The sequence below is a fragment of the Macaca fascicularis genome, chromosome 2 (assembly GCF_037993035.2).
Source record: "Macaca fascicularis isolate 582-1 chromosome 2, T2T-MFA8v1.1".
Classification (NCBI taxonomy): domain Eukaryota; kingdom Metazoa; phylum Chordata; class Mammalia; order Primates; family Cercopithecidae; genus Macaca; species Macaca fascicularis.
In genome coordinates this window covers 125576787-125603063 of record NC_088376.1, presented here as the reverse complement: position 1 = coordinate 125603063, position 26277 = coordinate 125576787, and the positions used below count along the sequence as shown (strand labels likewise).

General features: G+C 39.1%; 1 protein-coding gene across 14 annotated transcripts in view; it reads left to right on the top strand.

Moving 5' to 3' along the window:
- The window catches only part of CADPS (calcium dependent secretion activator), a 489813-nt gene that overhangs the window by 381718 nt on the left and 81818 nt on the right, over positions 1–26277 (top strand). For 4 of the 14 annotated variants that reach the window (XM_045385957.2, XM_065540882.2, XM_065540880.2 and 1 more), the window contains 6 exons: positions 4147–4253; positions 9757–9777; positions 10976–11132; positions 11905–12046; positions 21832–21978; positions 25265–25420. In XM_045385957.2, coding sequence (XP_045241892.1) covers positions 4147–4253; positions 9757–9777; positions 10976–11132; positions 11905–12046; positions 21832–21978; positions 25265–25420 — 730 coding nt within the window. The remainder of the gene's footprint in view (positions 1–4146; positions 4254–9756; positions 9778–10975; positions 11133–11904; positions 12047–21831; positions 21979–25264; positions 25421–26277) is intronic. The other 10 variants (XM_065540884.2, XM_065540883.2, XM_045385953.3 and 7 more) reach the window with 3 other exon arrangements.

Below are 26277 nucleotides of genomic sequence, written 5' to 3'. Positions count from 1 at the left end.
CAGAGATCTGTCCCATAGATTGCTTTATTTGCTCTTATCAGCAACCCTGTAAGATATACAGAAAAGATACTCTCAATTTATAGATGAGGAAACTAAAGCACAGAGAGGTTCAAGTAGCAGATGCAAGGTTATGTAGAAAGTAAGTAACATATGGGGGATGACAAGCCAGATCTTCCAACTATTAATATATCAAGTCCTATTTCTGGTCATCTGTAAGGAAGAAGCAGCTATTAACGTATAGGTGTTCTTCATTGTACGAAGTGTATCTTTTTTTGGTCAGTGCTGCTGCTGCCATCATTCATGTGTATCCATCTGGATAAAGCATCTGGTATTTGCATTCAGCCTCTGAGTGTCTCGGTGGTGGTGGTGGTGGGTGGGGGTTGCCGGTGACACTGGTAAGAGTCCTTGTCGAACAATGTCACACCTCTGTAGTGTTGAAGTATCGCCAAGAAAGCAGCAGCTCTCCATTTGTGTTTTATCATTTTTGCTTATTTGGTTGTTCTTTTCAGAGTTTGTCATCTTACTTGTCACCCTGTGTTAAAGTCACTTTGTCTTTACTTTTTTACTGTCTCTCTTCACCTACCCAAGCAGCTCCCCTGCCACCTCCTGGGCCTCCTCCTCCACCCACCCAAACGCAGACCAGCATGTTATATCAGAGGCTCAAAGGCATGCCTAGGCCAAAATCAAGTACTGTAAACTTTCATCATTCCTCTACTTGGCAGCTTTCTAGTTTAGTTTGCTTTTCTGTTCACCTTTCTTCTTGAAATTTTGTTTCAGTTTGGAACACTAAGCTGAGACTCGGGCTCTCAAGTATAATTTTATAGGTTTTGAGATACTCAAAAGAGAGCATTTATTTCCAAATGTCCACATTTTTTTTGTCTAGCTATGTCTGACATATGCAACATTTTCAAATCTCAATGTCAGCACAAAATAACATTGTTGTTGCATAACATTTTGCATGACAATTTTTTATGTGTTATGAGCTTAATTCTATTGTATGAAATGGTTCTTAAGTATACTATATTTTTAGTTCCATTTTATCAGTGCTCCAGCTAGTGCAAGGTTGGGGGATAGGAATATTGTAATTCATTTGAAGACAGCAGAAGTGGCCAAAAAAAAAAAAAAAAAAAAGTCATTTCTAAGCACAAATTTCTCCTTGACTTCTGTTGGGGAGAGGGAAGAAGTGCTAAAGGATTTTGCACAATGTTTTCTTTAAAGACAACATCTTAGTAGTTCCATTTTGCCATTTAGCTAGTAGTACAGCAGCTATGCAAACAAACAGGAAAATAGTGCAGTGTCTCACTAATGTGGCTCGATCTACAGATGATGGAATCAAGGCTAATTAATAGTAAATGAAAGACTGGCTACATGGGTTAATTGGCAGATCAAGTGTTGTAGATTAAAGAATCCTTAACCTGCTCACTTTAATGGTTTTATGTTCAAGTAAAATTGCAAAGGGTTTTATTAAACATACTGTCTGTATATATACATCAGGCATACACATATCTGTGTACATGTGCAAACACTCATAGAATGGCTGCATGCACATGCACAATTTATGTGTATCTATTGATATCTATTGTAGTCAATCTAAGAGTACTGCCTATTAAAACAAATCTTCAGGTGGTCCTAACTGCAACATCTTGGATTTCTCCAAACATAAAAATTATTGACTTTTTTTTAAGTGCATAAAAATATTGGTAGGAATTATTTATGTATCATATGTCATAAACAGCCAGAATTCCCCTAGATTTGGTGAGTGTTTCACCCAAAAGGACAAAGCTCTCTATTTTTAAAGAAAGAGATTTCAAAGATGTGCCCCAGGTGGGATTTCCTGCAGATTTGTATTAATGTGCAGACTTGTCTGTTACTAGAAAATGTATGTAAGTGTGTGATGTGTGTATGTGGGTGTATGTGTCGAATGGGTAATAAGCATAGGATGAGGAATTTGCAAATTGATGTGTAAATGTGAATATCAACTAATAAAAAATAGTAGCCTGTGCATATTTACTATCAAAATGCAAATACCTCACTCTACACATATTACCCAAAAATATATACACAGTATGTTTCTAGAAATGCCTGAAAGTCTACGAATGAAATTATGATAGTCTATTTATCAAATTACTAACAGGTCAGATGCCCCCAAAAGCACAGAAGTCAATCTTGTCATACACTCTTTCTCTAAACACGTATTGCTCTAGACCAGGCAATGGGATGTCAGCACCTAAGCTCCCACATCTCCTTATTCTGAGTGTTGGTTATTCTCTGCCTAATCCACATGTGTATGTTTCCCATAGCCCCACCTTCAGGCTCTAACCATATCCAGCCACAATTCCATCTGGGTGTGGCAGAGTTAATGGAGCTTTCCATTGACTTGAATCCAGGAAGCCCATTTATCACACTAGCCATCAGGCCTTGTTAGACTGAGACTTTCAGCACCTGGCTAATCTTACCCTGTCCCACTAATCACTCTTACATCCCATTTGCTAGAACACCCTTTTTGCTTAGTGTCTCACTGAATTTATTTTTCATTATTAAATCCTAAATTACTAATGACCTGATATGTTCATTACCTACCTAAGAAATGCATAAAAGAATATTAAGAAACTTTTGTTTTTGTAAATTAGCAATCTCTTATGATTTTGTTTAAGTCTGCCTACTTCCTCCCAACCCCTGCTGCCTGCCAGAAACCTTCCTATTTAGTAATAGGTAATTGTTTCTAGCAAGAAACATCCTGAAGCCAAAATATACCTGCTTCAGATGAAAAGATGAAAATAAGTTTTGCCAGTTCTTTTGCAAATATATGTACCTACTTGGGGAATTCTACTAAATGATGTTTATTTCACTATATCCCATGTGCTCTGACTCTGAGGCTTTAAGGTTTGAAGGGGGCTAAACATGAAATACAAGTTCCCCTGGAATTCAAACTGGTTGAATCCAAACAGTTTCATCGGCCAAGAAAACCTTTATGTTTTGGCCAGGCACGGTGGTTCATGCCTGTAATCCCAGCACTTTAGAAGGCTGAGATGGGCGAATCTCCTGAGGTAAGGAGTTTGATACCAGCCTGGTCAACAAGGTGAAACTCTGTCTCTACTGAAAATACAAAAATTAGCCAGGCATGGTGGCAGGTGCCTGTAATCCCAGCTACTTGGGAGGCTGAGGCAGGAGGATCACTTGAACCCGGGAGGCGGAATTTGCAGTGAGCTGAGATCACACCACTGCCCTCCAGCCTGGGAGGCAGAATGAATGAGACTCCATCACAAGAAAGAAAAAGAAAACCTCTTTTATGTTTTAAATATTACTCTTTTCCCAAAGGAAAACAGTTTGTAATTTTTTGGAACATAATGACATTGTCAAACTCATGAACTCAGCTCTAAAAAGAGGGCAAAATAAGCCAGGGTTCAGGTTCTTCTTGAGCTGGGTAAAAATACAACACTTTCAGTTTAAGAGAAACTAAAAACAAAGAAAACAATTAAGTACACTGTTGCAATTTAACTGATAAAATTTCAATTGTAACAACCAGTAGCACAAACTACCACAACCCATTCAATAATCTACTCCTAACACCCTTTTAACAATTATTATTCCTGACTAATGGCCCAGGCATATCCAATTTTTCTTTTCTGTCTCCTCCCTGGACAACTTGAAGCAGACATTTGAATCTGCATTTTCAAAATGAACGTTCAACATACGCGGGCCTGCAATGAAAAATTACACTGTAGCATTTAATAACTAATCTAAAAAACAAATGTAACAACAATCAATATTAAACTCCTGTTAACCTTCCCACTTCAGGTAGCGTAAATACAATCTAGACAGTGATATAGTACCTTTATGCTGTCTTTAAAGAACATGTGTACAAAATGTCACTAAATTTGAAATGTGCTGTCATAGACCTACTATAGCTTCATATGCAAATTTGAAGCTGGAGCACTGCTTTTTCCTAATATGTATTATAATGATGGTGATAATAATAAAATGGCTTTATGGTTTGCTCACTAATTACATGGCACTTAACATTTGCATGAATTTTGTTTTTTAAAAAACTGATAACTACTCTCAATTTCTTATCCACTAGTTCTAATGGCCATAAAATTAGCCTGCCACTTTCGCTGAATTTTAACACAAACTCTTGTACTACAGAAAATGTAGGCCGATTAATCACTCCTGCCAAAAAGCTTGAAGATACAATACGTCTTGCTGAACTAGTCATTGAAGTTCTTCAGCAAAATGAGGAGCACCATGCAGAGGTGAGCAGGCTTGGTGGGAAGTGTATCTTACTGTACCTTAGCTGAGCTTGCAGAGCTGATTTTCCCATCTAGATTGTGAATAAGATGCCTTAACACCCATTTTCTTTTAACTGGGATTGCAAAGGGAATGAAAGTGGAAGTTTTGCAAGAAGTCTTTGGAAGGTTATTTTGAACAACCAAAAAGTGGTTGCATGTTGTATGTTTCAGCCTAAGTTTTCAGATGTTTCTAGCAACAAACAAATGAGGTGAGTGCTTTTTAATCATTCAAGCAGCATCTGGTTATCATTGTCCAGAACACAAAATATTTTTTGGTTTTTTGTGATTGTTTTTGTTGCCACCACTGTTGTTTTTATTAGTAGTTATTTGGTGTGTGAACAAGAGACCTTCTTTCTCAATTTATTTCTGTAACTTACTCTGCTTGTACTAGAGTCTTCTTCTTTTTTTTTTTTTTTTTTTTAATCTTCGATTGCCTGGGTTGTTAAACACAGTGATAGAAGCAAATTATTCTGTGTTGTGCAACTTGTCGATTCTCCAACATACATCTAAATAAATATAGCTTACTTTTTTTTAACAAACCACTATCAAAATGATCCTTTTGATAATAATTATAAACCAAGGGATTTCAAGGCTAACTAAATCCCAAACCTATAAGGACTTAATCTAACACTTTCAAGAAAAGATTCCAAAATTTCATGATGGTTAAATGGTTATATCAATGCTCATCTCAAAATTGAGATTTAAAATCATCTCTCTTAAAATAATCTTTTTGAAAATGGCATAATTCTCCCCCTATCTCTACACTCAGATTTACAACAAAGGGGAAAAATGACATTTCCTAAAAGTAATTTCTCAAGTACCTAAAATGACCATTCCATGACTAAATGGAAATTGCCAGTATAGTTAAATAATACATAATACACCATAAATCCAACCATCCCAACTAATGCCTGATTGCATATTTAAATTTCCTCCCTGTTTTTCTACTATTTTATTCAATCTTGGCTGATCGTGGCAGGGGAAAGAGGTATGTGACTAAACCGAATGAACCAGCCACCTGCTGTCATACTTTGTGCATGCCCTTCCAGTACCATGTCTTCTAATGGGACTTTTCCTGGTGCTCCTGCTTTCTAACACTGACCCAAGGAATGTAACAGCAACTTCCAGTGGACTGCTTGTGAAATGGGTGACCCTCCACATCAGGGTCAATGTGGGTGATTCTCCTGTGCGTGCATGAAGCAATTGATATACTTAATAACGACTGCAGTTACATCCCAACACAACGCCTCCTTCCTGCCTTGATTCTGTCCTTAGCCTGGTGTAGTTTCCTATGTCTGTCTGTACTTACCTTTATTACAGCAGATGAGTACCAAACCGAGTAACCAGTAGCTCGCTGGAGTGATACTAATCTTCCTCAACAACCGTCTCTATGTGAATCATATATACAGTATTTATATATAGAGAGAGTGCTGAAGAATTTTTTCCCTGAAAACCCTCAGAGAATGGGGGTAAGACCTCTTGAGGCAGGTAGAACTAATTCATACAGCATCTATCCGCAACGCACAGCCATGAGTGATAAGGAAAAGCAAATCGATAACCTCCAAACATGTAAACAATTAAGTGGGTTAGAATATTTTTCCTATGCTATCCTATAGGATGTTCTTTTCAGACTGCAGGCATCTAGGGTTCCAGTGATGGTAAGTGTGTTCTTCTCAGGTGTCTTCAAAGTCATCTCCAGAGGCATGGAGGGGCTCCGGCCTGCCCTCCTCTGATCTGAGTGGTTGAGGCTCTTCCCATGATGCTGGACAAAACCCACACATTCTTGAAGACATAAATACAAAGAGGACAGTTTTCTCAGTCACAATTGTGCTTTTAAGTGAATCAGAGGAGAAGAAAAATGACAGATATACTTGATCTATAATCACGTTATTTTTGGAGGCTGCTAAGGGCTAAGAAAGGATGTATATTTTTCTAAATTACTCAAAAGAAACACCAAAGGAGGGCTTATATGCTAAACAAGGCACGTTTCACTTTTCCAAAAAGCCCTTTTTCACTGTGTTAATCCTTATCCTAAACTGCCCTAATAACCATCATCACAAAATGTTTTAATCTTATATATTCAAAAGCCATTCCAAGCAAATAAATAGGGTAGACATCAACTCAATTCCCATTACCAACTTTAAAACTTAGTAATGAAAACTTCAGCATACTTTGGAGTGCCTGAGACCAAATTTTCTTTTAGATAAACGTACAGAATTCTTTCCAAAATTAATAATTTTACCCAATCACAAAATCTTCTCCATCAATCAAAAGCTACCTATTGAGCATCTTCCATCTGCTGAGCAGCGAGGCAACTACCTTGGTGCTTTTTGAAAGACAACTAGGCATAGGACAGCCTGTCCTTCAAACAACAGAACACAGGGTGTCCAGGAGCTTAGGCTCTGTGCCAGAGAAGTTTGACTTTGAATCCCAGCTTTGCCTCTTCTCTTCCAGGATAACTTCTCTCATCCTGTAAAGTGTAGACAACAATAGATGGTCATTGTTAGAGTGGAAGGCCACGTTCAGTAAAGCAACTGGTGTTATGCCCGGCACAAAGCGAGCACCCCACAAAGGCTGGCTCTTGTGTTGCTAGGAACAAATTGCTAAGGAAACAAAATATAAGAATATCTAATTATCAAAGTGACAAAACCTGTGTGGAAAGTACCAAATGAACAGAATAAACAGAATGTGTTGAGAGCAGATTCATTTCAAGGTGCAGTGGACCAGAAAGGCACTACCACCTGTTCTCAACTTTCACTTACAGATTGAAATCACATGGACAGCTCTTGAAAATTCAGATCCCCAGGTCTTGCCCCAGCTCAATTTACTGGAATCTTCCAGGGAGGTGCTGAGCATGGGTAATTTTTAAAAGCTGCCCAGGTGATTCCAGTGTACAACCAGGGTCAAGACTGGCTGGAGTACAGTAGAAGATGTAGCATTACCTCTGGCACACTAAACATGGGGTTTTTCTTCCCCAGAAGAAAAAGTACGACAATTGTTTTCTACCGATCAATACTCACTACCATGTTCTCTGGGTGCTCAGTAAACTAAAAAAAAAAAAAAGAAAAAGAAAAAAAAGACTAAATCCTAAGCTTGGATCTTGGCTGTGTGGCCATGCTGTTTGGTGGTACCACTCAAATCAAAGTAACTAGTAGGCTTGCCTCCTCCACCTAAAAAAAAATAAATAAAAAATAATCCTTAAAGACATTTTAAATTCCAAGATAAAGTAATTAAATGTCCCAAGCAAAGAAATCTCTCTAGCTAAGAATACATTGTATGTACACATATGCAGTATATGGTAGCAGTGGTCACATTTATCTCTTAATTGCAGCTTAACTCTGTTTCCAGAGTCTAATCTATTCACAAACATACACACACAAATTATGCCTTCATGTATGGTTGCTACACCTTCCCAATCTCTCTCTATGTATACGTATGTATATGTATATATGTATTGTGGTATCTAGATGAGTACATATATACATGTTAGTTTGTGTGCAAAATATACAGTGCGTTTGATGTAGACTGTACCCCTAAAGCACACATCTTTGTCTTTGAATAATGAAAAACTCTGGGTAAGTATTTAGTAGCCAAAGTATAACTCCTTATTCTCCTTATTGTCTTTGGAAAAGGTTTATAAGACTTTAGATGCCCATGAACATTGTGAGTTAGCTCAAGTACAAAAATAGCATTCACCTGTATAAGCAAGCATAAAAAAAATATTTTTTAAGCCTGGCCTTTCCCAACCCAGTCACACAGATTCTGTTCATTTAATTGGAATTACACTTTGGCTTTCTGGCTGTTACTGCCCTTGCTAGAATGATTTTATTCTTCTTGGAGAGTCAGGTTTGATTACAAGGTTTTGAAAAGAATTCCTTGAATGTACAAAAATAGTTCTGGTCCTCACTTATTCTGCAGTCCCCAAATTTAAATTCTCTTGGTTCACTAGATACCTAAACTGTTCTACCAGACTCCAATAGCAATGATTCATACAACAGTAGTCATCGTTCTTTGCAGGGCTATTAATATCTAAATGATTATTAATGCAAGGATGGTAGATAGTTGCTCAATAATATATTAAATTACAATGAGGGAGTAAGTTCTCTATAGATCGTAGAAGTGGCACTTCTTATGACCTCTGGTTTGCAACTGTTAAGTAAAAAATTTGGTAAGAGGTCCTGCACGGTGGCTCATGCCTGTAATCCCAGCACTTTGGGAGGCCGAGGCAGGCAAACCACCTGAGGCCAGGAGTTTGAGACCAACCTAACCAACATGTTGAAACCCCATCTCTACTAAAAATACAAAAAAAAAAAAAAAAAAAAAAAGCCAAGTATAGTGGCAGGCGCCTGTAATTCCAGCTAGTCAGGAGGCTGAGGCAGGGGTTGCAGTGAGCCAAGATCACACCATTGCACTCCAGCCTGGGTAATAAGAGCAAAACTCCGTCTCAAAAAAAAAAAAAAAAAAAAAAAATTGCTGATGAGAGCCAGATACGAGATTGGGTTAAGAAACTTAAGAAACTTTTAATTTCAAACATTCGAGCTTCGTTTTTTTGTTTTGTTTTGTTTTTTCCTGTCATTCTAGGGCAAATCATGTCTGGGGAGGCAACTCAATCTTCCCAGTAACTTTTCTTGGACTCATCCTGAAGATGTAAAGTTAATTGAATAACTAAAGAATAAGTACTAGCCAACATTTTGTGTAACTATGTGAATTTTTGAAATATCTGGAATCAGGATTGATGAGAATCAGCCTTCCACATAGGGGTGGAGATGGAACTTCATCCAGCAAGTTCCAGGATTTAGATGGTCTCTGACTAAAAGACTGGTGGCTGGGAAAGTTCTGGGGGTGGCATGGAGGGCTACTTTATCTACTGGACTTAGCTAGGTAGTCAGTGGAGTAAGCCCTAAACCCCAGGGCTCTCATCTGCAGGTGGTAAAACTACAATAAAACCTCATCGGTTCAGACTCAAATATTGGAATCTGTGACAATTCAATTGCAGATGTGACTCTTTTAATTTTTCTTATGTAATATATATGACTTGATCTCAACTTTCTCAGGAAATTCTAATGACTCTTCTTACAAGTTAGAGGAATCCAATACCCTTTTTCCATCTTAGGATCTATGAAATTAAATCTACTGTTTCTTTGACTTCAATTTATAAGTCAACTTACCTATAAAAAACTTTTACACTTATGATGCATTAATAACTAATGTAGACTTAATGAATACTTTTTACTTTAGTGTCCAATTATAGGCTACATTCAAAAACAGTAAAAGGATATCTCTTTTTAGAAAGTCCAATAAGTTAGGCTTTTTCTGCTGACAGGCCAGCATCTCCCCTCTCACATTACTCTGAATCAGTGAGGTTTTACTGTAAATTAAAATGGAAACAGCAGGTGTCTATTTCCAGCCAAGCCAACCTTGCAGAATGGTCCATGACTTGATTTTTTTCATTTAATTTGCAAACCAGCCACATGTTGATAAAGGAGAAGTAAGTAAAGTGAAATCTGGTGAAAGAAGAGAGGTGGACCCCTATTCTGCCTCCTAGTGGCTGTTAGAATATCCCTCTAATAACTAATAGATCACAAAAGAGCTTGGTCATTGAACAAACCCTATCATTTATGGAATTATTTCCATAATCATCTTTCATATTTTCAAATGCCTTCCCATCTTTTTTTGGTGAATGCTCCGGAAAGTGTTTCCAATGTAAATACTTTGCGGCATTGAATGGGGATGTGGGGGACCAGAAGGGGCTGGCAATTTGTTTTTGTTTTTCTGCTCTCTTTGAAATCGGCAAAACAGGGCCTGTTGACACTGCCACTCATTCTGCATGCTCCCTGCCAGAAATGATTAGTCAACATGCATGCATGCCTTTGAATTGAATTCACATCTGGCTCAGTCTGATGTGAATGTCACCCCCTGAGACCCCGCACAATGATTTCCAAGGGCCCATGTGCATGAAAATGAGTTACTTCACTGATATTTTTTGGTTTTCAATGTACATATGTCTCCAACCCCCAGAAAAATAAGTCCTGATCTTACTCAGTGTTTTCTAGCCTAAGCCTGATCTTTCCTCCAGACTGGATAAAAAACCAAAGGCTCCTTGCTTAAAAAGATTTCAACTCAAAAGTTTTGTGACAATTGCAACAATGGTTTTCTTTGACTTAGTATGAAATAGGAGTAACATTTCCAATGTATAGGAAACGTGAGTTCTTGAGTTTTTGTATGAGACCATAGACAAGCCCCAGATATGTAGATATAAGTGAACAATAATTGCAAATTTTCAAGTTAGACCAGCAGAAAACCCATAAACACAGTGAAGAAACTCCCAGATTTTAATACCTTAGAGCAAGAACTAGCCAACAGCAATGACAAAGAGCATGACTCAAAACGTACTGAGTTATTGTAAATTGAACAGATATTCCACGTCTGTCATTTCTACTGCAGCATCCTCTGACCCACAGGTCAGAATAAAGGCTCTCTATGGCAGGCCTGGAATCACACAAAGCACTGCCTTAGACACTTAGCGCCCAAATTGTATCAAAAATTCTGTTCTCTTTACAATAAAATTACCAAACCCTGCTGGATGCACCATTAATTTTGAACAGTGAGGGCTAGAGTTCACATCTTATGTCCGAGAAAGAAGCTCATCACCTCTTTGTCTGTTGTTTTTCTGCCAAATTTCAAAGGCCTTTGCGTGGTGGTCAGATTTAATGGTGGAGCATGCAGAGACGTTCCTGTCACTCTTTGCAGTAGACATGGATGCAGCCTTAGAGGTGCAACCTCCAGATACATGGGACAGTTTTCCACTGTTTCAGCTGCTGAATGATTTTCTCCGTACTGACTGTATGTATTATCTTTGACTGTTTGACTTTCCTAAGTAGTGTGCAGATAAACCAATTGCTAAGATGTCTTTATCCCAAGCAGACTACAGGCTTGACATAGCTCTTCATGGTTTTATTATTGTTAACCCCCCACCCCAAAAAAGAAACATACATCTGAAGGATATTCCCTTTCTTCCAAAAAGTGTCCTGTTCTACGGAAGCTCTCTCTTAACTAGACAGAATAACCTGAGAGTAACGTGAGAAGAGGCATCCATTTTTTGTATATTTTATTGGCTCTCAAATTAATTAACCTCTTCATATTTTGCAATTTTTATCAAAAGATGCTTTCTAGATGAAAAAAAAAAATCCAGCTGAATAACATGTCAAGCATTTCAGAACTATGTTATAGCAACAACAGCCATAAAATAGACCTTCCTCCCCAGAGAGGGTGATGAAGGAGGGCAGAGTATAAAGAATGTTCTTTCTTCCTAGTAACTTAATGGGAGGAAGGGAAGTGGGTGCAAGGAAAACAGAAAAAAAAAATGGTGCGAATTGTTTTTGTTGTTTCTTAAAGTAGCGTGATCGTTTTTGCTTTTAGAAGATCAATACCAAGTGGTAAAGTGTTTTTGAATTCCATTTCAATGTTTTTATGTACTTTTTTCCTTCTCTTCTCTTTTTGGCTTCCTTAGAAGCAGTATATTTAATGTAGAAGACAATCAATCTTCTGTATGTGTGTGTTGTACATTGATAAAGTAGCTGTGGGTTCTTAACAAGCTTTTGCTTCTCTGTCCTAGATAATTTGCGCAATGGAAAATTTCACAAACACCTGCAAGACCTGTTTGCCCCACTTGTTGTTAGATATGTGGATCTGATGGAGTCCTCAATTGCACAATCCATTCACAGGGGCTTTGAGCGGGAGTCATGGGAACCAGTCAAGTAAGGAAACCTTTTTTGATACCATCGGAGTTTGGGTACAAATGGCTAGAGAGTAATACAGAAATGGATTAATGATGTCATGTGGATTTCATTGTCAGTACAGACAGAGAGAAACACCATACATTTCTTCTACTATGATGCTCATAACTTCCTTGCCCAAATGGCAAGAGGGTGGGGGATGGAGGAGGTGGGCAGGGTGCAGGAAGAGGTTGAAAAAAATGTTTTATGAAATGAAATCTCTTATTGCACAAGATAAATAAGGAAGAAGGAATATAAACTTGGCTGTGATATTTGTGTGATATGTCTTACTCTAATCGTGTTATCTCTAGGAATCAGTGTTTCCCAAAGTGTGTTCGGTAGGGGTCTAGGCAGGGAGGTCAGCAAACTTTTTCTACAAAAGGCCGTATAATATATACTTAGGCTTTTGGAGCCGCATAATCTCTGTCACAACTCAACTCTGTCATTGTAGTGTGAAAGCATGAAAACAGTCATAGACAGTATGTAAAAGAATGAGGGGGCCGGGCGCGGTGGCTCAAGCCTGTAATCCCAGCACTTTGGGAGGCCGAGACGGGCGGATCATGAGGTCAGGAGATCGAGACCATCCTGGCTAACACTGTGAAACCCCATCTCTACTAAGAAATACAAAAAACTAGCCGGGTGAGGTGGCGGGTGCCTGTAGTCCCAGCTACTCCGGAGGCTGAGGCAGGAGAACGGCGTAAACCTGGGAGGCGGAGCTTGCAGTGAGCTGAGATCCGGCCACTGCACTCCAGCCTGGGCGACAGAGCCAGACTCCGCCTCAAAAAAAAAAAAAAAAAAAAAAAAAAGAATGAGGGTAGCTGTGTTCCAATGAAACTTTGTTAACAAAACAGGTTCGTAGTTTGCCATTCCCTGGTCTAGGCCTTTTAGATGCACCTTTTAAAAAAACCTTTATGGCCAAGTATGTTTAGGAAACAATACCTACTCCACTGACCTAGAATTTTGTGTAACTCTGTTTAACCCAGATTTTCCTAAAAGTATTTGACCACAGTGTGCTTTTTTTTAAATGGGACATATACCCTGCAGGATAAATTATGGGAAATCTTGTGGGTTGCAAGTTTGTCAATTTCCACAAATGCTTGGCAAATTTTAGGTCTTATTTGAAAATGTTTGGCAGGCTTGGTGCCATCTCCATTCCCCAGATGGGAAGAGGGCTTGACTTGAGGCTCCAGAGGGTCAGTCTCAGACTCCCCTTTCTGAAAAACTAGAGACTCCTATATGGAGAGTTTGGTGGTTATGGTTTGATGGTTTGAAAATCTCCAGTAAAGCCTAGTGTTGGATTTGCCCTATTAGTTTCCTTCCTTTTTTTTTTTTTTTAAGGAAATCATTTTGTTCACGCTAGTCTTTTACATCTTTGGGATGCAGCAAACAGTATGGAGTAAAGTAGAGGGATGTTACAAGCACATTTTAGGAACTCCAGAACAAATATTCATGAGGCCTTTCCTCAGTTTGGAAGCGTTGACTTGCAGCCTATTTTAAGGCAGTTTTCTGAACTGAGACCCTCCTCTAATGTTACACTGTATAAGGCTCTCACTGATAAATTGATGCAAAATAGGCTTTTCTGCCCCCCTTCCACATCTGAGCCACAAGAGAAGTTTCCCTATTGAGAGGAGGTTAATAACCAGTAGCTCTTCCTTTGTGAATACCAAGAAATTTAAATTTTAGTTTGTTATTCTTCAGTTTATAACAGTCTCTGAATATGGCCCTACTGACTTTCAACTCATGAGGATAGAACTGGGTCCCTTGATGGAAAGTTATTAATGAGAGACTCTATTTTTTTTTTAATGTTCAATACAATCAAGACAGTTGTGCTGGAGAATAGCTATTAAGAGGAAAAGGTTAAAATGAGTAAAATTTACATTTTAAAATAACAGTGGTCTTGAAATAACATTTACTTACTTGCATTTAAATACAGAGACTACTACTAGTAACACATGGAAGAGAACGATTGGTATCCTTCACTATTCCTTCAAGAGCCCTAGGTTTAGTGCCCCGTCTTCCATTTGCTAGCCAGAAGTCAAGGGTTCAAATCGCTATGAACTTGTTTGCTCCCCTGCAAAACTGAAGTTTTCAAAATGTACCTATCCGGTGTCTGAGAATTGTCGTAAAACCTTGTGATAATGTCACTAAGTCATTTTATAATCTGTTTAATTTCTTAAAAGTCAAACACGGCCGGGTGCAGTGACTCATGCCTGTAATCCTAGCACTTTGGGAGGCCAAGGTGGGCGGATCACAAGGCCAGGAGATGGAGATCATCCTGGCTAATACGGTGAAACCCCGTCTCTACTAAAAATACAAAAAATTAGCCAGGTGTGGTGGCAGGCACCTGTAGTCCCAGCTACTCGGGAGGCTGAGGCAGGAGAATGGAGTGAACCCAGGAGTCGGAGGTTGCGGTGAGCCAAGATCACTCCACTGCACTCCAGCCTGGGTGACAGAGCGAGACTCCATCTCAGGAAAAAAAAAAAAAAAAAGAAAGAAAAAAAAGTTAAACACAGGAATGCTACTTCTTTGGGGGCATTAAATATTCTTAATACTATCAGAAATAAAGATAGATTCAAAATCATCTTCATACCTGCAAGTCTTAGTCTAGGAATGCTTTCTTGGGAATTTTTTTCCCAATTAAAAAAATAAAATTTGAACCCTTGCATGGGCAATTTACAGGTCTGCAAATTGTGAATAAAGAAATAATAGTTGTGAATAATAACCTGAGAATTATGCAGATATGTGTGTGTTTTTTAGTAGCTTTTTGCTATCCAAAATTGTGCTGTTAGTGAATATGATTGTGGTTTGTTCAATTCATGCTAAATAGTATATGCCTTTCAGAGTACGTGGAGATCTTTTAAAGTGCCAACTAAGGGCTGGGTGTGGTGGTTCACACTTGTAATCCCAACACTTTGTGGGGCCAAGGCGAGAGGATCACTTGAGGCCAGGAGTTCAAGACCAGCCTGGGCAACGTAACCAGACTTCATCTCTACAAAATAAAAAAAAGTAGCCAGGCATGGTGGCGCAGCATGTAGTCCAAGCTACTCAGGAGGTTGAGGTGGGAGGATTGCTCGAGCCCAGGAGTTCAAGGTTGCAGTGAGCCATGATCCTGCCACTGTACTCCAGCCTGGGGTGATAGAGTGAGACCCAATTTGTATTTTTACAAAAACAAAAAAAAAACAAAAAACAAAAAAAAAAAACAAAAACAAAAACAAACAAACAAAAACAGTGCTAACTAAAATATAGGCTACCACACACATTGTATCAGCCGATTTTTAAACAGAGTATGGATGCCATGGGACAGCTTTGCAGAATGGAATAAAATGGATCGTAAAAAAGAGCTTGGAGACATGCTGTGTGCTAAGAGGAGTGAGTCTCTCTATGCTTCCTACGATGTGAATAGAAATAAAATGTGAACTTCCATCTGACTACTTATTGGTGGGTTGATAAAGAAGCAGATTCGTTTCTCTTCTTGGATTTTTTTTCCAAGTGAAGAATGATCTTTTTGGCATACTTCTCATCAAGCTCACCCCAAAACAAGAAACTAACTTAGGTAAATAGATTTAGTTTGCTCAGTGTTTTCCATTTTTGCCACATAATCTTCCAATACACACATACATACACACACAGAGCCTTTCTTTCAAACAATTGTTATCCTCAAATAGTTCTGTTCTTCTACTTTTCAAAATTTATAAGCACCTGGTTATAAGTAAAATGAGAAATGCATTATGATGTTTACTTCAAAATAACTAGCATTCAAAATACTGAAGAAAAATAGCAATCTGACAAGAAAATACTACTGATGTACTGAGTTTGCTAAAAAGGGAATTAAAAATATTCTTTATCCTTCAGATTTGCTTATTTCAAAATATGGCCCTGTAAAAGAAAATAGAGATATCATCATTTAAGCTTGTTACAATTAAGGTTATTTAAGATGAATAACAAAAACAACAACAACAAAAATAATTGAAGTTATTTGATGGAAAGAGTAAAATGGCTGAGTCCTATGGCAGCCTTTCCCTAAAAAGACAGTCTTCCACCTCTTCAAAAAGAGAAAAGGGAGGCTACATCTCTGTTTCCATTGAGCCAGACACAGTCATGGTTAGAATCTCTATGAATTGGTGGAAAATGTCATCTCATTGCTTCTAACCACAGCTGAAGATAGTCAGCTTCTCAAAGACAGTCCCAAGTTGTCAATAAAATCTGGAGCCCATGGCCCTCTCATTGGTTTCCACCTGGACATGTAGTAGGGTCACCACTCACAGTTGGGCAGGTTGCTCACAATCCTTCTGGCAGCTGTGAATAAGAGGTTTTGGTCCTAACGAGAAATGGACATTTCCATCAACTCTTCAGTGTTAGCTCATTGGTAATAAGCCATGGTGGCCTTCAGTATGAAAGAAAACCTAGAAAGCAACTCATTCAAAGTCTTACCGAGTCTAGTACCTCCGCCACCCTTGCCTACTACCTTTTCCCTGACAGACGGTCACTCAATCTTTACTTAAACACCTCCAAGCATGGGGAATCCTTGGCTACATGGTTGTCCACTTCAGGTTAGGACTGCCCTGAGGTAAGAGCAAGGACTTAACTCTGGACGTGGGGTTCAGAAACCAGACCAAATTGAGAACTAGTAAAACAAGGATGGGGCAAAAGTGGCTTTCCATAAGACATGCCCACCAGTGTGCCATGTCAGTTTACCATTGCCATGGAGTTACCGCTCATTTCCATGTCAATGACCTGATGACCCAGATGTTACTACCCTTTGCCTAGAAATATCTTACATAAACCTCTCCTTAATCTACATGTAATTAACAGCATGTGTAAATATGACTACACAACTGCCCTGAGCTGCTACTCTAAGCGCACTGCCTGTGGGAAAGCCCTACTCTGCAGAAGCAGTCACAGCACTGTAATACCACCGGAGTTTTTACACTACCACTTCAATAATATCAGCTCACCCTTGAATTCTCTCCTGGGTGAAGCCAAGAACCCTCATGGGCTAAGCACTACTTTGGGGCTTACTTGCCCTGCCTCAGCTCTGAATGGTAGAATTAAACACTGCTTCTTAATAAATGCACACTGTAAAATCCAAGATTCTCATTTCTCAAAATGCACTTTCTCACTCTGCCTCAGATATGCATACAAAAAGTATTTTTAAATGTCACTTTCCAAATAGTCATAGATGTCAATATCTTTTTTTTTTTTTTTTGAGACGGAGTCTCACTCTGTTGCCCAGGCTGGAGTGCAGTGGCGCTATCTCAGCTCACTGAAAGCTCCACCTCCCAGGTTCAAGCGATTCTCCTGCCTCAGCCTCCCGAGTAGCTGGGACTACAGGTGCCCGCCACCATGCCTGGCTAATTTTTTGTATTTTTAGTGGAGACGGGGTTTCACCATGTTAGCTAGGATGGTCTTGATCTCCTGACCTCGTGATCCACCAGCCTTGACCTACCAAAGTGCTGGGATTGCAGGCGTGAGCCACCACACCCGGCCATCAATATCTTTTTTGAAAATAAGTTTTATTGTATATATTTAAGATATAAAACATAATGCCATAAGAGACATATGTAGTAAAATTGTTACTATGGTGAAACATATTAGCATATCAATCATCTTACTGATAATAAACAATCAGACCAAAGACACCTGAGCAATATGCAGGTGGCCTGGTGTCAAATAGACAAGTAATGTACTTGGTGTCAGATCTCACGATTCTGCCAATAATTTGCTGGGTGATCTTGGGCCACCAAGTTTTCTGGGTTGAGATCCTCCCTCAGTTCACCTCCCTGAGGTTCAGTGAATAACCAAAGCTTTTCCAAAGCTAACATTCCTGAAAATATCACTCTCCATATTCAGACACATATACACATTTGATCATCATTGCCTCCCTAATACCTACAACAAGCCTGGAACATAACAGGTACTCAATAAATGTTTGTTGATTAATTGCCATATTTGTTAAAGAACCCACACAGGCTGAAAATTATAAGGATGTAATGGGAAAACTATGGGGATGTTTCCCCAGATGAGGGTCTCAATCTAGCTGGATCTGAGCAACTTACACACAAGAAAAATGACTTTATGAAATGTCAAAATTATGAAAAAAGAAAAATGACTTTATTTGCCAATGTACAAATTTACAAATACCATAAGGAAAAGTTATGAGGACACAAGAGTAGAGGGGAATCAATTTCCACTAAGGGGTCATGGAAAACATAGCTTGAGGGCAAGATTTCAAAAGGGGTAGGAATGCTGGGAAAGAGGATGTCCAAAGGTAGAAATACGAGGGAGGCAGAGCATGCAAACGCTGAGTTTTTGCCAGCATGGATTATAACAAAGGCAAGCCATAAAGTTGGAGAGATGTTTGGGAGATTCTAAAGTCCCATGAAGTCTGAAATTTTTTTCTGTAGGTGATACATTCTCAATGGGGGCTTACAGCCCATAAATTGGTGAAAATTGACTCGGGCGAGAGGGCAGGGCTTAAAAACATCTTACTCTTTTTACACATAAAGCACAGATCTACATATAGTACATAAACAGATATTCTATATATCTGTGGTATTAAATTTTCATGGAGAAGGAAGTTGTGAGGCAGGATGATAATGAGTAAAAGATTGTAAAATACTGCTCTAGATTCTAGGAAGATATTAGAGAGTGCTCCTGCCCCAAAGCAGGCATTGGACCTAAGAACAAATACTGACAGAGGCTTCAGTCCTCAGAGCACTAAGAAAAGACAAGATGTACTGCATATATGCATGCAACAACTGATTCATAAAAGTAGAAGGCATTTCGTGTCTTAAACCCAACCCAATCCATAAATCTAAAGTCGAAATCTTTGAGAAAGACACAACAACATCCCTTCTGCATGGAGTCAGTGTCTTGATTAGAATCAATTCTAGAAGCAGGAATGACTTCACCTCCACTCATTTCCATCCATAGAAGTGATGAGACGTGCACACATCTGTGACATTCATCCATGTAAGAATGAGTAGATGAGAATGTTTCTAAACCATCCACGGATGGGCACTTTGGCCTAAATGGAAGCTATTCTTTTTCAAGAGTCCCCAAAACGAATGAAAGAGTGTAAATTTTAATGCATATAAGTTGTTAGGATTGCAATTCATACTCCTTGTACTATCCAGAGATATCCAATTATGATTCTCTCAGAGATGCATGACTAACTTGTTTTAAGGTAGCTACTAAAAGAGCCCTCTTTAAAATAATTTTAAAGTAGTAATTCATTATAGTCATCAGCAGTTCCAGGAGCCTCATTGGAACTAAGTGCTACTTGAAAATTCCCCCTTTTCACATGTATATTAGTAAAATATTATGCTTAGAATTACCTCCTTGATTATTTATGTTAATATCCAAATGAAGTATTAGTAACACTAGTAATACACTACATTATTTTTCTAAGAGCAGAAATATCAAGCATGTTTCATCCTTTTGAAAGTAGAGCATTATAAAATGTCACATGAAGGAAATGTTTCTATGAGTCCAGTGCAGTAGTCCAGCTGAAATGTCATATTTTACAAATACAATATGTTTTGATTAATAGAAGTTTTTTTTTATTTTCATGTGCAAAATGAAGCTCGCTTCTAATTTGTGTACCCGCCACCCGCTAATATGTTTAAATTAAATTGCTTTTGCATACGTTTTTATGTTATTCACTCCTAGCTACTTTTAATTTGCTCAGAATTGACATTTTAACTTTCCAGGCTGCCATCTCTAAGATCTTCTAATTCCTTGATCATTATTCAGTGTGTGTATCATTTAATGATCACATTTGCTTATATAGGCTTACACATGTCTCAGTGGAAATCGCCAACGGTTTTGTTACATGGCAGTGTTTAAGACTGAGAGCCACCAGGGACTGAATCCAAAGGCAAATTCCCCAGTTAAACAGAGACACATAAAAGGAAAAGTTCCATTTTCCCTTCTATTTAATAGTCATATAGTTAATCTTTTCTTGACCATTCCCACAAGAGCACCCTTTAGTTTCAAGTAGAGATGTATAATTGGCTTTCCCAAAACGTGAGGTGTAAAGGACGAATCTATGAGACACCTGTTTTGATTACGGAAGAGAATTCCAGGTAGACAATTTCGCATTCTAGGTTTTTCAGTCTATGAGCCAGAGCTATATTGCCATTGTGAAAGAACAATTTGTTTCTAGAGGGAGACAGGCGTTCAGGTGATCTTCAAGGTCCAGAATTTCTGACTTAGCAGAAGGCATGTACCCACCCCCACTCCCCCACCCCCCAACTTCCCCATTCCCCAACTCCCACACTCCCCTACTCCCCTACTCCCCCACTTCCCCACCCAAGCAAGCCCAGAGGCAGCTCCAGCTCTTGCAGGAGTCCTGTTAGTCAAACACAGCTTGCCCAGGGCAGAGCTGCTTTGGCAAAACTTGCTCTTCTCCTGCAAGATCCAAAAAGAGAACCTCAAGTCCTTTGCCAAAGTGCTGTCAACTTCACTTAAACAGGAAGGCTCCTCTCAGATGCAGAGTTAGGCTGGGCTCTACCGTGCCAGTGACTTTGGCTGGATGGAACACCCTTAAAATGCCACTACTGAGACACACGGTGCCAGCCTGTGGAGCCGTGTATGACACAGTCCTTCCAAAGAAATACAGTTGATTCAAATTGGGGGTTTTGTTTTGTTTTATTTTCTCCCTCTACTTACAAAACCATCCATCTCTCTTCCATCACATCAGTTGATCCATCTTTGTCCAAAAACAAAAGGCTGATACGAGGTAATATTTTTAACTTTTTAGTCACTTTTAACTTATTTTAACTTTTTACAGAAAAATACACAACTTGATTAATTTTCACAAATTGAACACACACCCATGTAAGCTATCACACAGATCAAAAAGCCGACCCTCTCCAGAAGTCCCTGTCATGCCTTCTCCCAGTCCCTGTCCCACTTCCAAGGGTAACTGTTATGATATAAAGCCACATTTTACATCCACTTTTGGTCAAAGAGTCTAATACAAGAGCTGAATTGGGGATTGTTTTCATTTCCTTGGTTTCTGTTTCTGTGTATAAACATTTCTGCATTTTTATTGAACTTAGTTTGGGAGAGACAGTTTCTATTTTCTTTAAACGTTCTATAAAATTATTCAAATCTGATCCTTCTTCTTGATACAATTTTGTAATTTCACCATCAACTGACACCTCATTGCCCATATACCTGTCTTTAGAAGTAGCAGTTGGAAAGAGTTTGGTTTCTGTACATCACCATTATATGTGTCTCCATGTGGGTGAACTTCCTACTCTATTTGATATCTAATGTCTGATTGAGAAATATGCCTCCATCAACAATAATTTGTTTTAAAAATAAGAAAATTGAAGCGCTCCACCATTTCTATCAATCCCAGTGACTTCACAGCAACCCCAGCCCCAGCCACACCAAGAATTCCAGGAACTTCAAGTTCTTAGCATGAGAAAAGTTCTAGACTCTTATGGCAATGGATATGGAAACCAAAGGCCCCTCCCAAAGGCATGTGATCATTGTGTATGGGTGCTCCGCAACTGTCCGCACTTTTAAGTCACTGTGTGGTTAATTTTTTTTTCCATTAACTTTTGTCATTTCTCTGGATACAGAGTCACACCACAGCTTCCCATCTGTAAGCTGCTTTCTGAAGTGTGTCGCTTGAGTTTTTGCTGTTGTCTTGCTCTGGACTTGGTCAATTTATTTACAATTGTCGTGTGCTGCTGCCACATCTGCATTGTCACTGTGATGGTATTTTTTCTTTCTGTCTGTTTCTTCCACAGGAGTTTAACCAGTAACCTACCCAATGTGAACCTACCCAATGTGAACCTTCCCAAAGTACCAAATCTACCAGTTAACATCCCTCTAGGCATCCCACAAATGCCTACTTTTTCGGCACCGTCATGGATGGCTGCTATATATGATGCGGAGTGTGTATTCAGTTCACATTAGATCTCATTTAAATTTAAGTGATCTTGGCATGGATATGTATTGTTTATTTCTATACATCCTATATAACAGAGATGGAGATGGATAATTAGACATATTTTGCTGATCATATAGAGACAATATTGTTTATTTCTGGCATACATCATGTTTGTAAGATGTTTGCTATATATACAGCACTAACAATTTGTCTTACGCCCACTGAATGCTGGAGGACTATGTTTCACTTCCTGAATTCTTTTGCAAAAGGATTCTACCCTTTTTGGCAGGTGACATGACTTTAGGAGCTAGACATCCAAAAATAGTGGAGGAAACCTCTTTGATGGGCTGGCCAGTCATCTGTGGCCTGATCCAAATCTAAGAAGGAAGCACACCTACCTAGAATCTGGGGTGTTTTTTTTTTAAAATAAAAATAAAAAATTCCTAGAGAATGTTTAAACCATAAAGCATATTTCTGGTGTCAGCAAATGGCAGGATATAGTAACAGTATGTTCAGGGCTAAATGAAAATTTCTGAATGGATCAAGCCTTAGTCATGTAAATGTTATGTAAAAAATATATTATGTACTTTCCAAGGTCACAATACAATATGGTGCTTTGAGATCTAGGTAATGAGAAGTTCAATAATTCTCTAAACACAAGATTCAAACAACAAATAATTAAATTTTTGGTAGCCATATCATCTGATATACTTATCCACATGAATGTCAGAGTTGCATGGGCAACTTCTTGAAAGCCAGCAGTTTGGGCGAGTGAGGGTTGAGAAGCCATTTCTTCTAGCTTCGGAAATGAATCTTCTGTGCTTTTTTGGTTAGCAAGAAGATCGAGCACCCCTAAATTCTACCTCAGGGAAATTAGAACCATGTGCATGATTTAATAAGTGAAACAAGGGTTAGCGATTCTGTACCCTTCTTTGATCCTTTTCTTAGACCACAGCTAATTATAGGCCAGATAAGCTTTTTCTTGAAAGAATAAATTGGCACATTTTCAAAGGGAAGTGTTATTATCAAAGGAATAAAAAATGGTCTGAAACTGGCAGTGATGTTTTGAAATCTCAGAATCACATTCATCAAGACGGCCCTCAGCATTTTTATTTTTGCAGTAATCCAGGTGGAGGACAGACCATTAAAATGACTGCTCTATCTGGCTCCTCCAAAACTGCCTAATATTTTTACAACCTACAATTGCTCACAAGTTCACAATGAAATCTATGGTCAATGTGTCTGATTCTCTTTTAAAGGCAAATTAAAGCCTCCAAAAATTTATATCTGAAAAAAAAAATCCATAAAAGAACACAAATCATATTCATGCTAAGATGACTATATGAAAAAATTAGATTAGGTAGTATCTGTGAAAAATTTAAAAATATCAGAAAGCTTCTCTTATCTTCCTCTGTGCATGCTCTGTGACACTGTTTTTGAAAAGATATGAATCAAGACATTGTAATAAAGCAGATAATGGTCTCCGTTCAATTAATTAAGGCATGAGTGGGAACACATTTTGGTAACTGCTCAGCAATCAAAATAATCTTGGTGCTATTGCCTTAACATTAACAGTTTATCTTAAAAATAAAAAGAAAATATTCTTCTCCTCATGTCAAAACTTAATAATAAGCTCTTCAAAGAAAAAAAACCCTACAAGAATTTTTTGAAACTCTGAAACCAGATGGGTGTCAAAATGTTGTTGTAATAAATACCAATTATTGCATTCATATGTACTTAATGATTTAAAACATACAACCATGCAGTTCCAAAACGGGGCTTAGACTAGACAAAGTTGGGGTTTCTTTTTCCCAAGCATAGGTTGGGGTAGGGGGAAGGCTGAACTTTCACAGAGAAACAACACATTCCCCCACTTTTGAACAATGCTCACAGCAGTATCTGAAAAGAAGGCATGGATTCTCAATCACCCACCAGGAAATGCCTGATTCTATATCTTTTCATAATTCCAGTTTCTTCCTTTGCCACCTTTCATTTTAAGGGCGTGTTGATATGTTACCTGCTCCTTCGTGTCAGATACATCTATGTACTGACCTCAGACTGGTCTGTCCTTGAAAACTACCCTGTTGGTCCAGGCCGTAGGCTCCCTCTCAGCATGTTTGGGTGTGTGCCCCTTCCCCGCCCTGCAGTAGCTGTGTATGCATTTATGCACTAGCTATATTTCTCTCTGAAGCATTAATTCAATGCAGCTGGCATCTGTCACAATAGAAACACCCACTCTCATCTGTTTCTATAGACGATGTCAGAACAAGTGGTAATGCATGGTGTGTTGGACATTTTTATAAATTACTGTGTTAGCATTAGTGGTATGCGAGGAAGTGGGTGGGGAGAAGGACACCCCTCAGAGCTCCAAATGGGATTGTTACAAAAGAGACAGCCAGCCAGAGAAGGGCAGGAGGGTGAGAGATGGAGCATTTCTCATACACAGGCTTTTTGTAGATGCCCAAGGTAAAAGTTTCTTAGACGTCATCGTACAGAAAGGCATCAAGACCAATATCCCCAACTGCACACAGGACTGGGTAAGATGGTGCAATGGTAAAAGAGCTCAGGTTTTGAGCCCTAAAGCATTGACAATATCACTTGTCCACTAACTTCCCCTGCCCCAACTCACCTCATCCTGGTGAGGACCCTGCCTATGCAATGGGCTGGTCTATGAAAATTGGAACAGGAACCAAACTGATCTAGAATTTTGGAATCAAGGTATCCAGGTGTACCCCTCTTGATCTGAGTCACCCTAATTTCTTTCCAGCTCTTCAAGAGAGAAAGCAGGTCCTCGCTCACCACTTTGTTAGCACTGTCCTTTGAAAACGAAAAGTCTTGTGCAATTTCCAAGAGGCCTCCACTCTGGAGGGGAGCTGGGGAAATGCATGAAACCCTGAATTTTAATAACTGCATGTTGCCATGTAGTTATTATCTGTTGAGACTTATTTCTCCTGGTTCGTGGCCTTCATCTGAATCATCACATGTGTTAATGTGGTTATTAAAAGAAGGCTGATTTTTACCATACACCATTCTCCTGGTTGTTATGGGGCAACACCTTCCCCAGACTTCTCACTGGTCTGGGGTAATTGGCTGAGCAAAGCGCACTAAGTCATGTATGGTAAAACTCAAAATCTGCCGGTGGAGACTCGCCCCCTCCTTCACCGCCAACACACGTTGTTTTGTATGTTGAAGCTGCTGTTTGCCTTCTAGCCCCCAGTTGTCTCTGTGTTCGTTTGTGTAGAGCCTGAGGCCATTGGGTGACTCTCATTTTCTAATTTTTATCCTGCCAGTAATGGGTCAGGCACCTCAGAAGATCTGTTTTGGAAACTTGACGCCCTTCAGACCTTCATTCGGGACTTGCACTGGCCTGAAGAAGAGTTTGGAAAGCACCTGGAACAACGGCTGAAGTTGATGGCAAGTGACATGATCGAATCTTGTGTCAAAAGGTAAGCATAGGTGGCTGGACAGGTTCTGCACGCCTTCCCCACCATACACAGACTCAGGGAAGGGTAGATGGCTGCTCTTTGGATTGGCTGTAATTTGAAACTAATTGGAGAAGGTGATTGCTTGTCAAAGTCAGCTGGAGTAGTGGCTGTCAACGTCTAACTTCCATTCACCTGCCCTCTGTCTGTCCCAAACCCAAAAATAATCTGGCTGCCGATTTTTTCATTGTTGTTGGCTTTAAGAGGAAGAGATCCTGTCCATTCTTGTTTGTATCCCTGATATCTAGCAGTGTCTGGCAAAAAATACTTACCTAGTAAGTATTTGTTAAATGTATGAATGCATGCCTGAGTGGACAATTAGAAGGGAAAGAAAGAAGAATATGCCATGGAACTGGCATAGCCAGGATAGGTAGCAGAAATCTAATGGTTTTCTAACCATGTGGATAGGGCCTCAGCATCATCATTCACTCTATATATAAAAGATGAGCATATATGTGGGCCACCTTGTAGCTGTCTTGTTGAAAATCTAGCTGGATTTCAACAGGGAGTCATGAGACGTTGAACATGACATTTTGCCTGCACACAGATGCCCTGTTCTGTCACTGTGGCTTTTAGGACTGGGGTAGGAATGCTGCGCTTGAAGTTCCCAGGCAGACTGTTCTGAGAAGGTGAGGGAAAAAAAATGAGGACAGTATTCGTCCATTCAGCAAACATCATTTGAGCTCCTCCCATATGCCAGGCACAGGACTAAGTTCTTGGCATACAATGAATAATGAGAGACTGCATCCCTTTCCTCATGGAGTGTCTCTATATTAAATATAGAAATAAAATTTCACTGATGTGACATCATTATCATCACC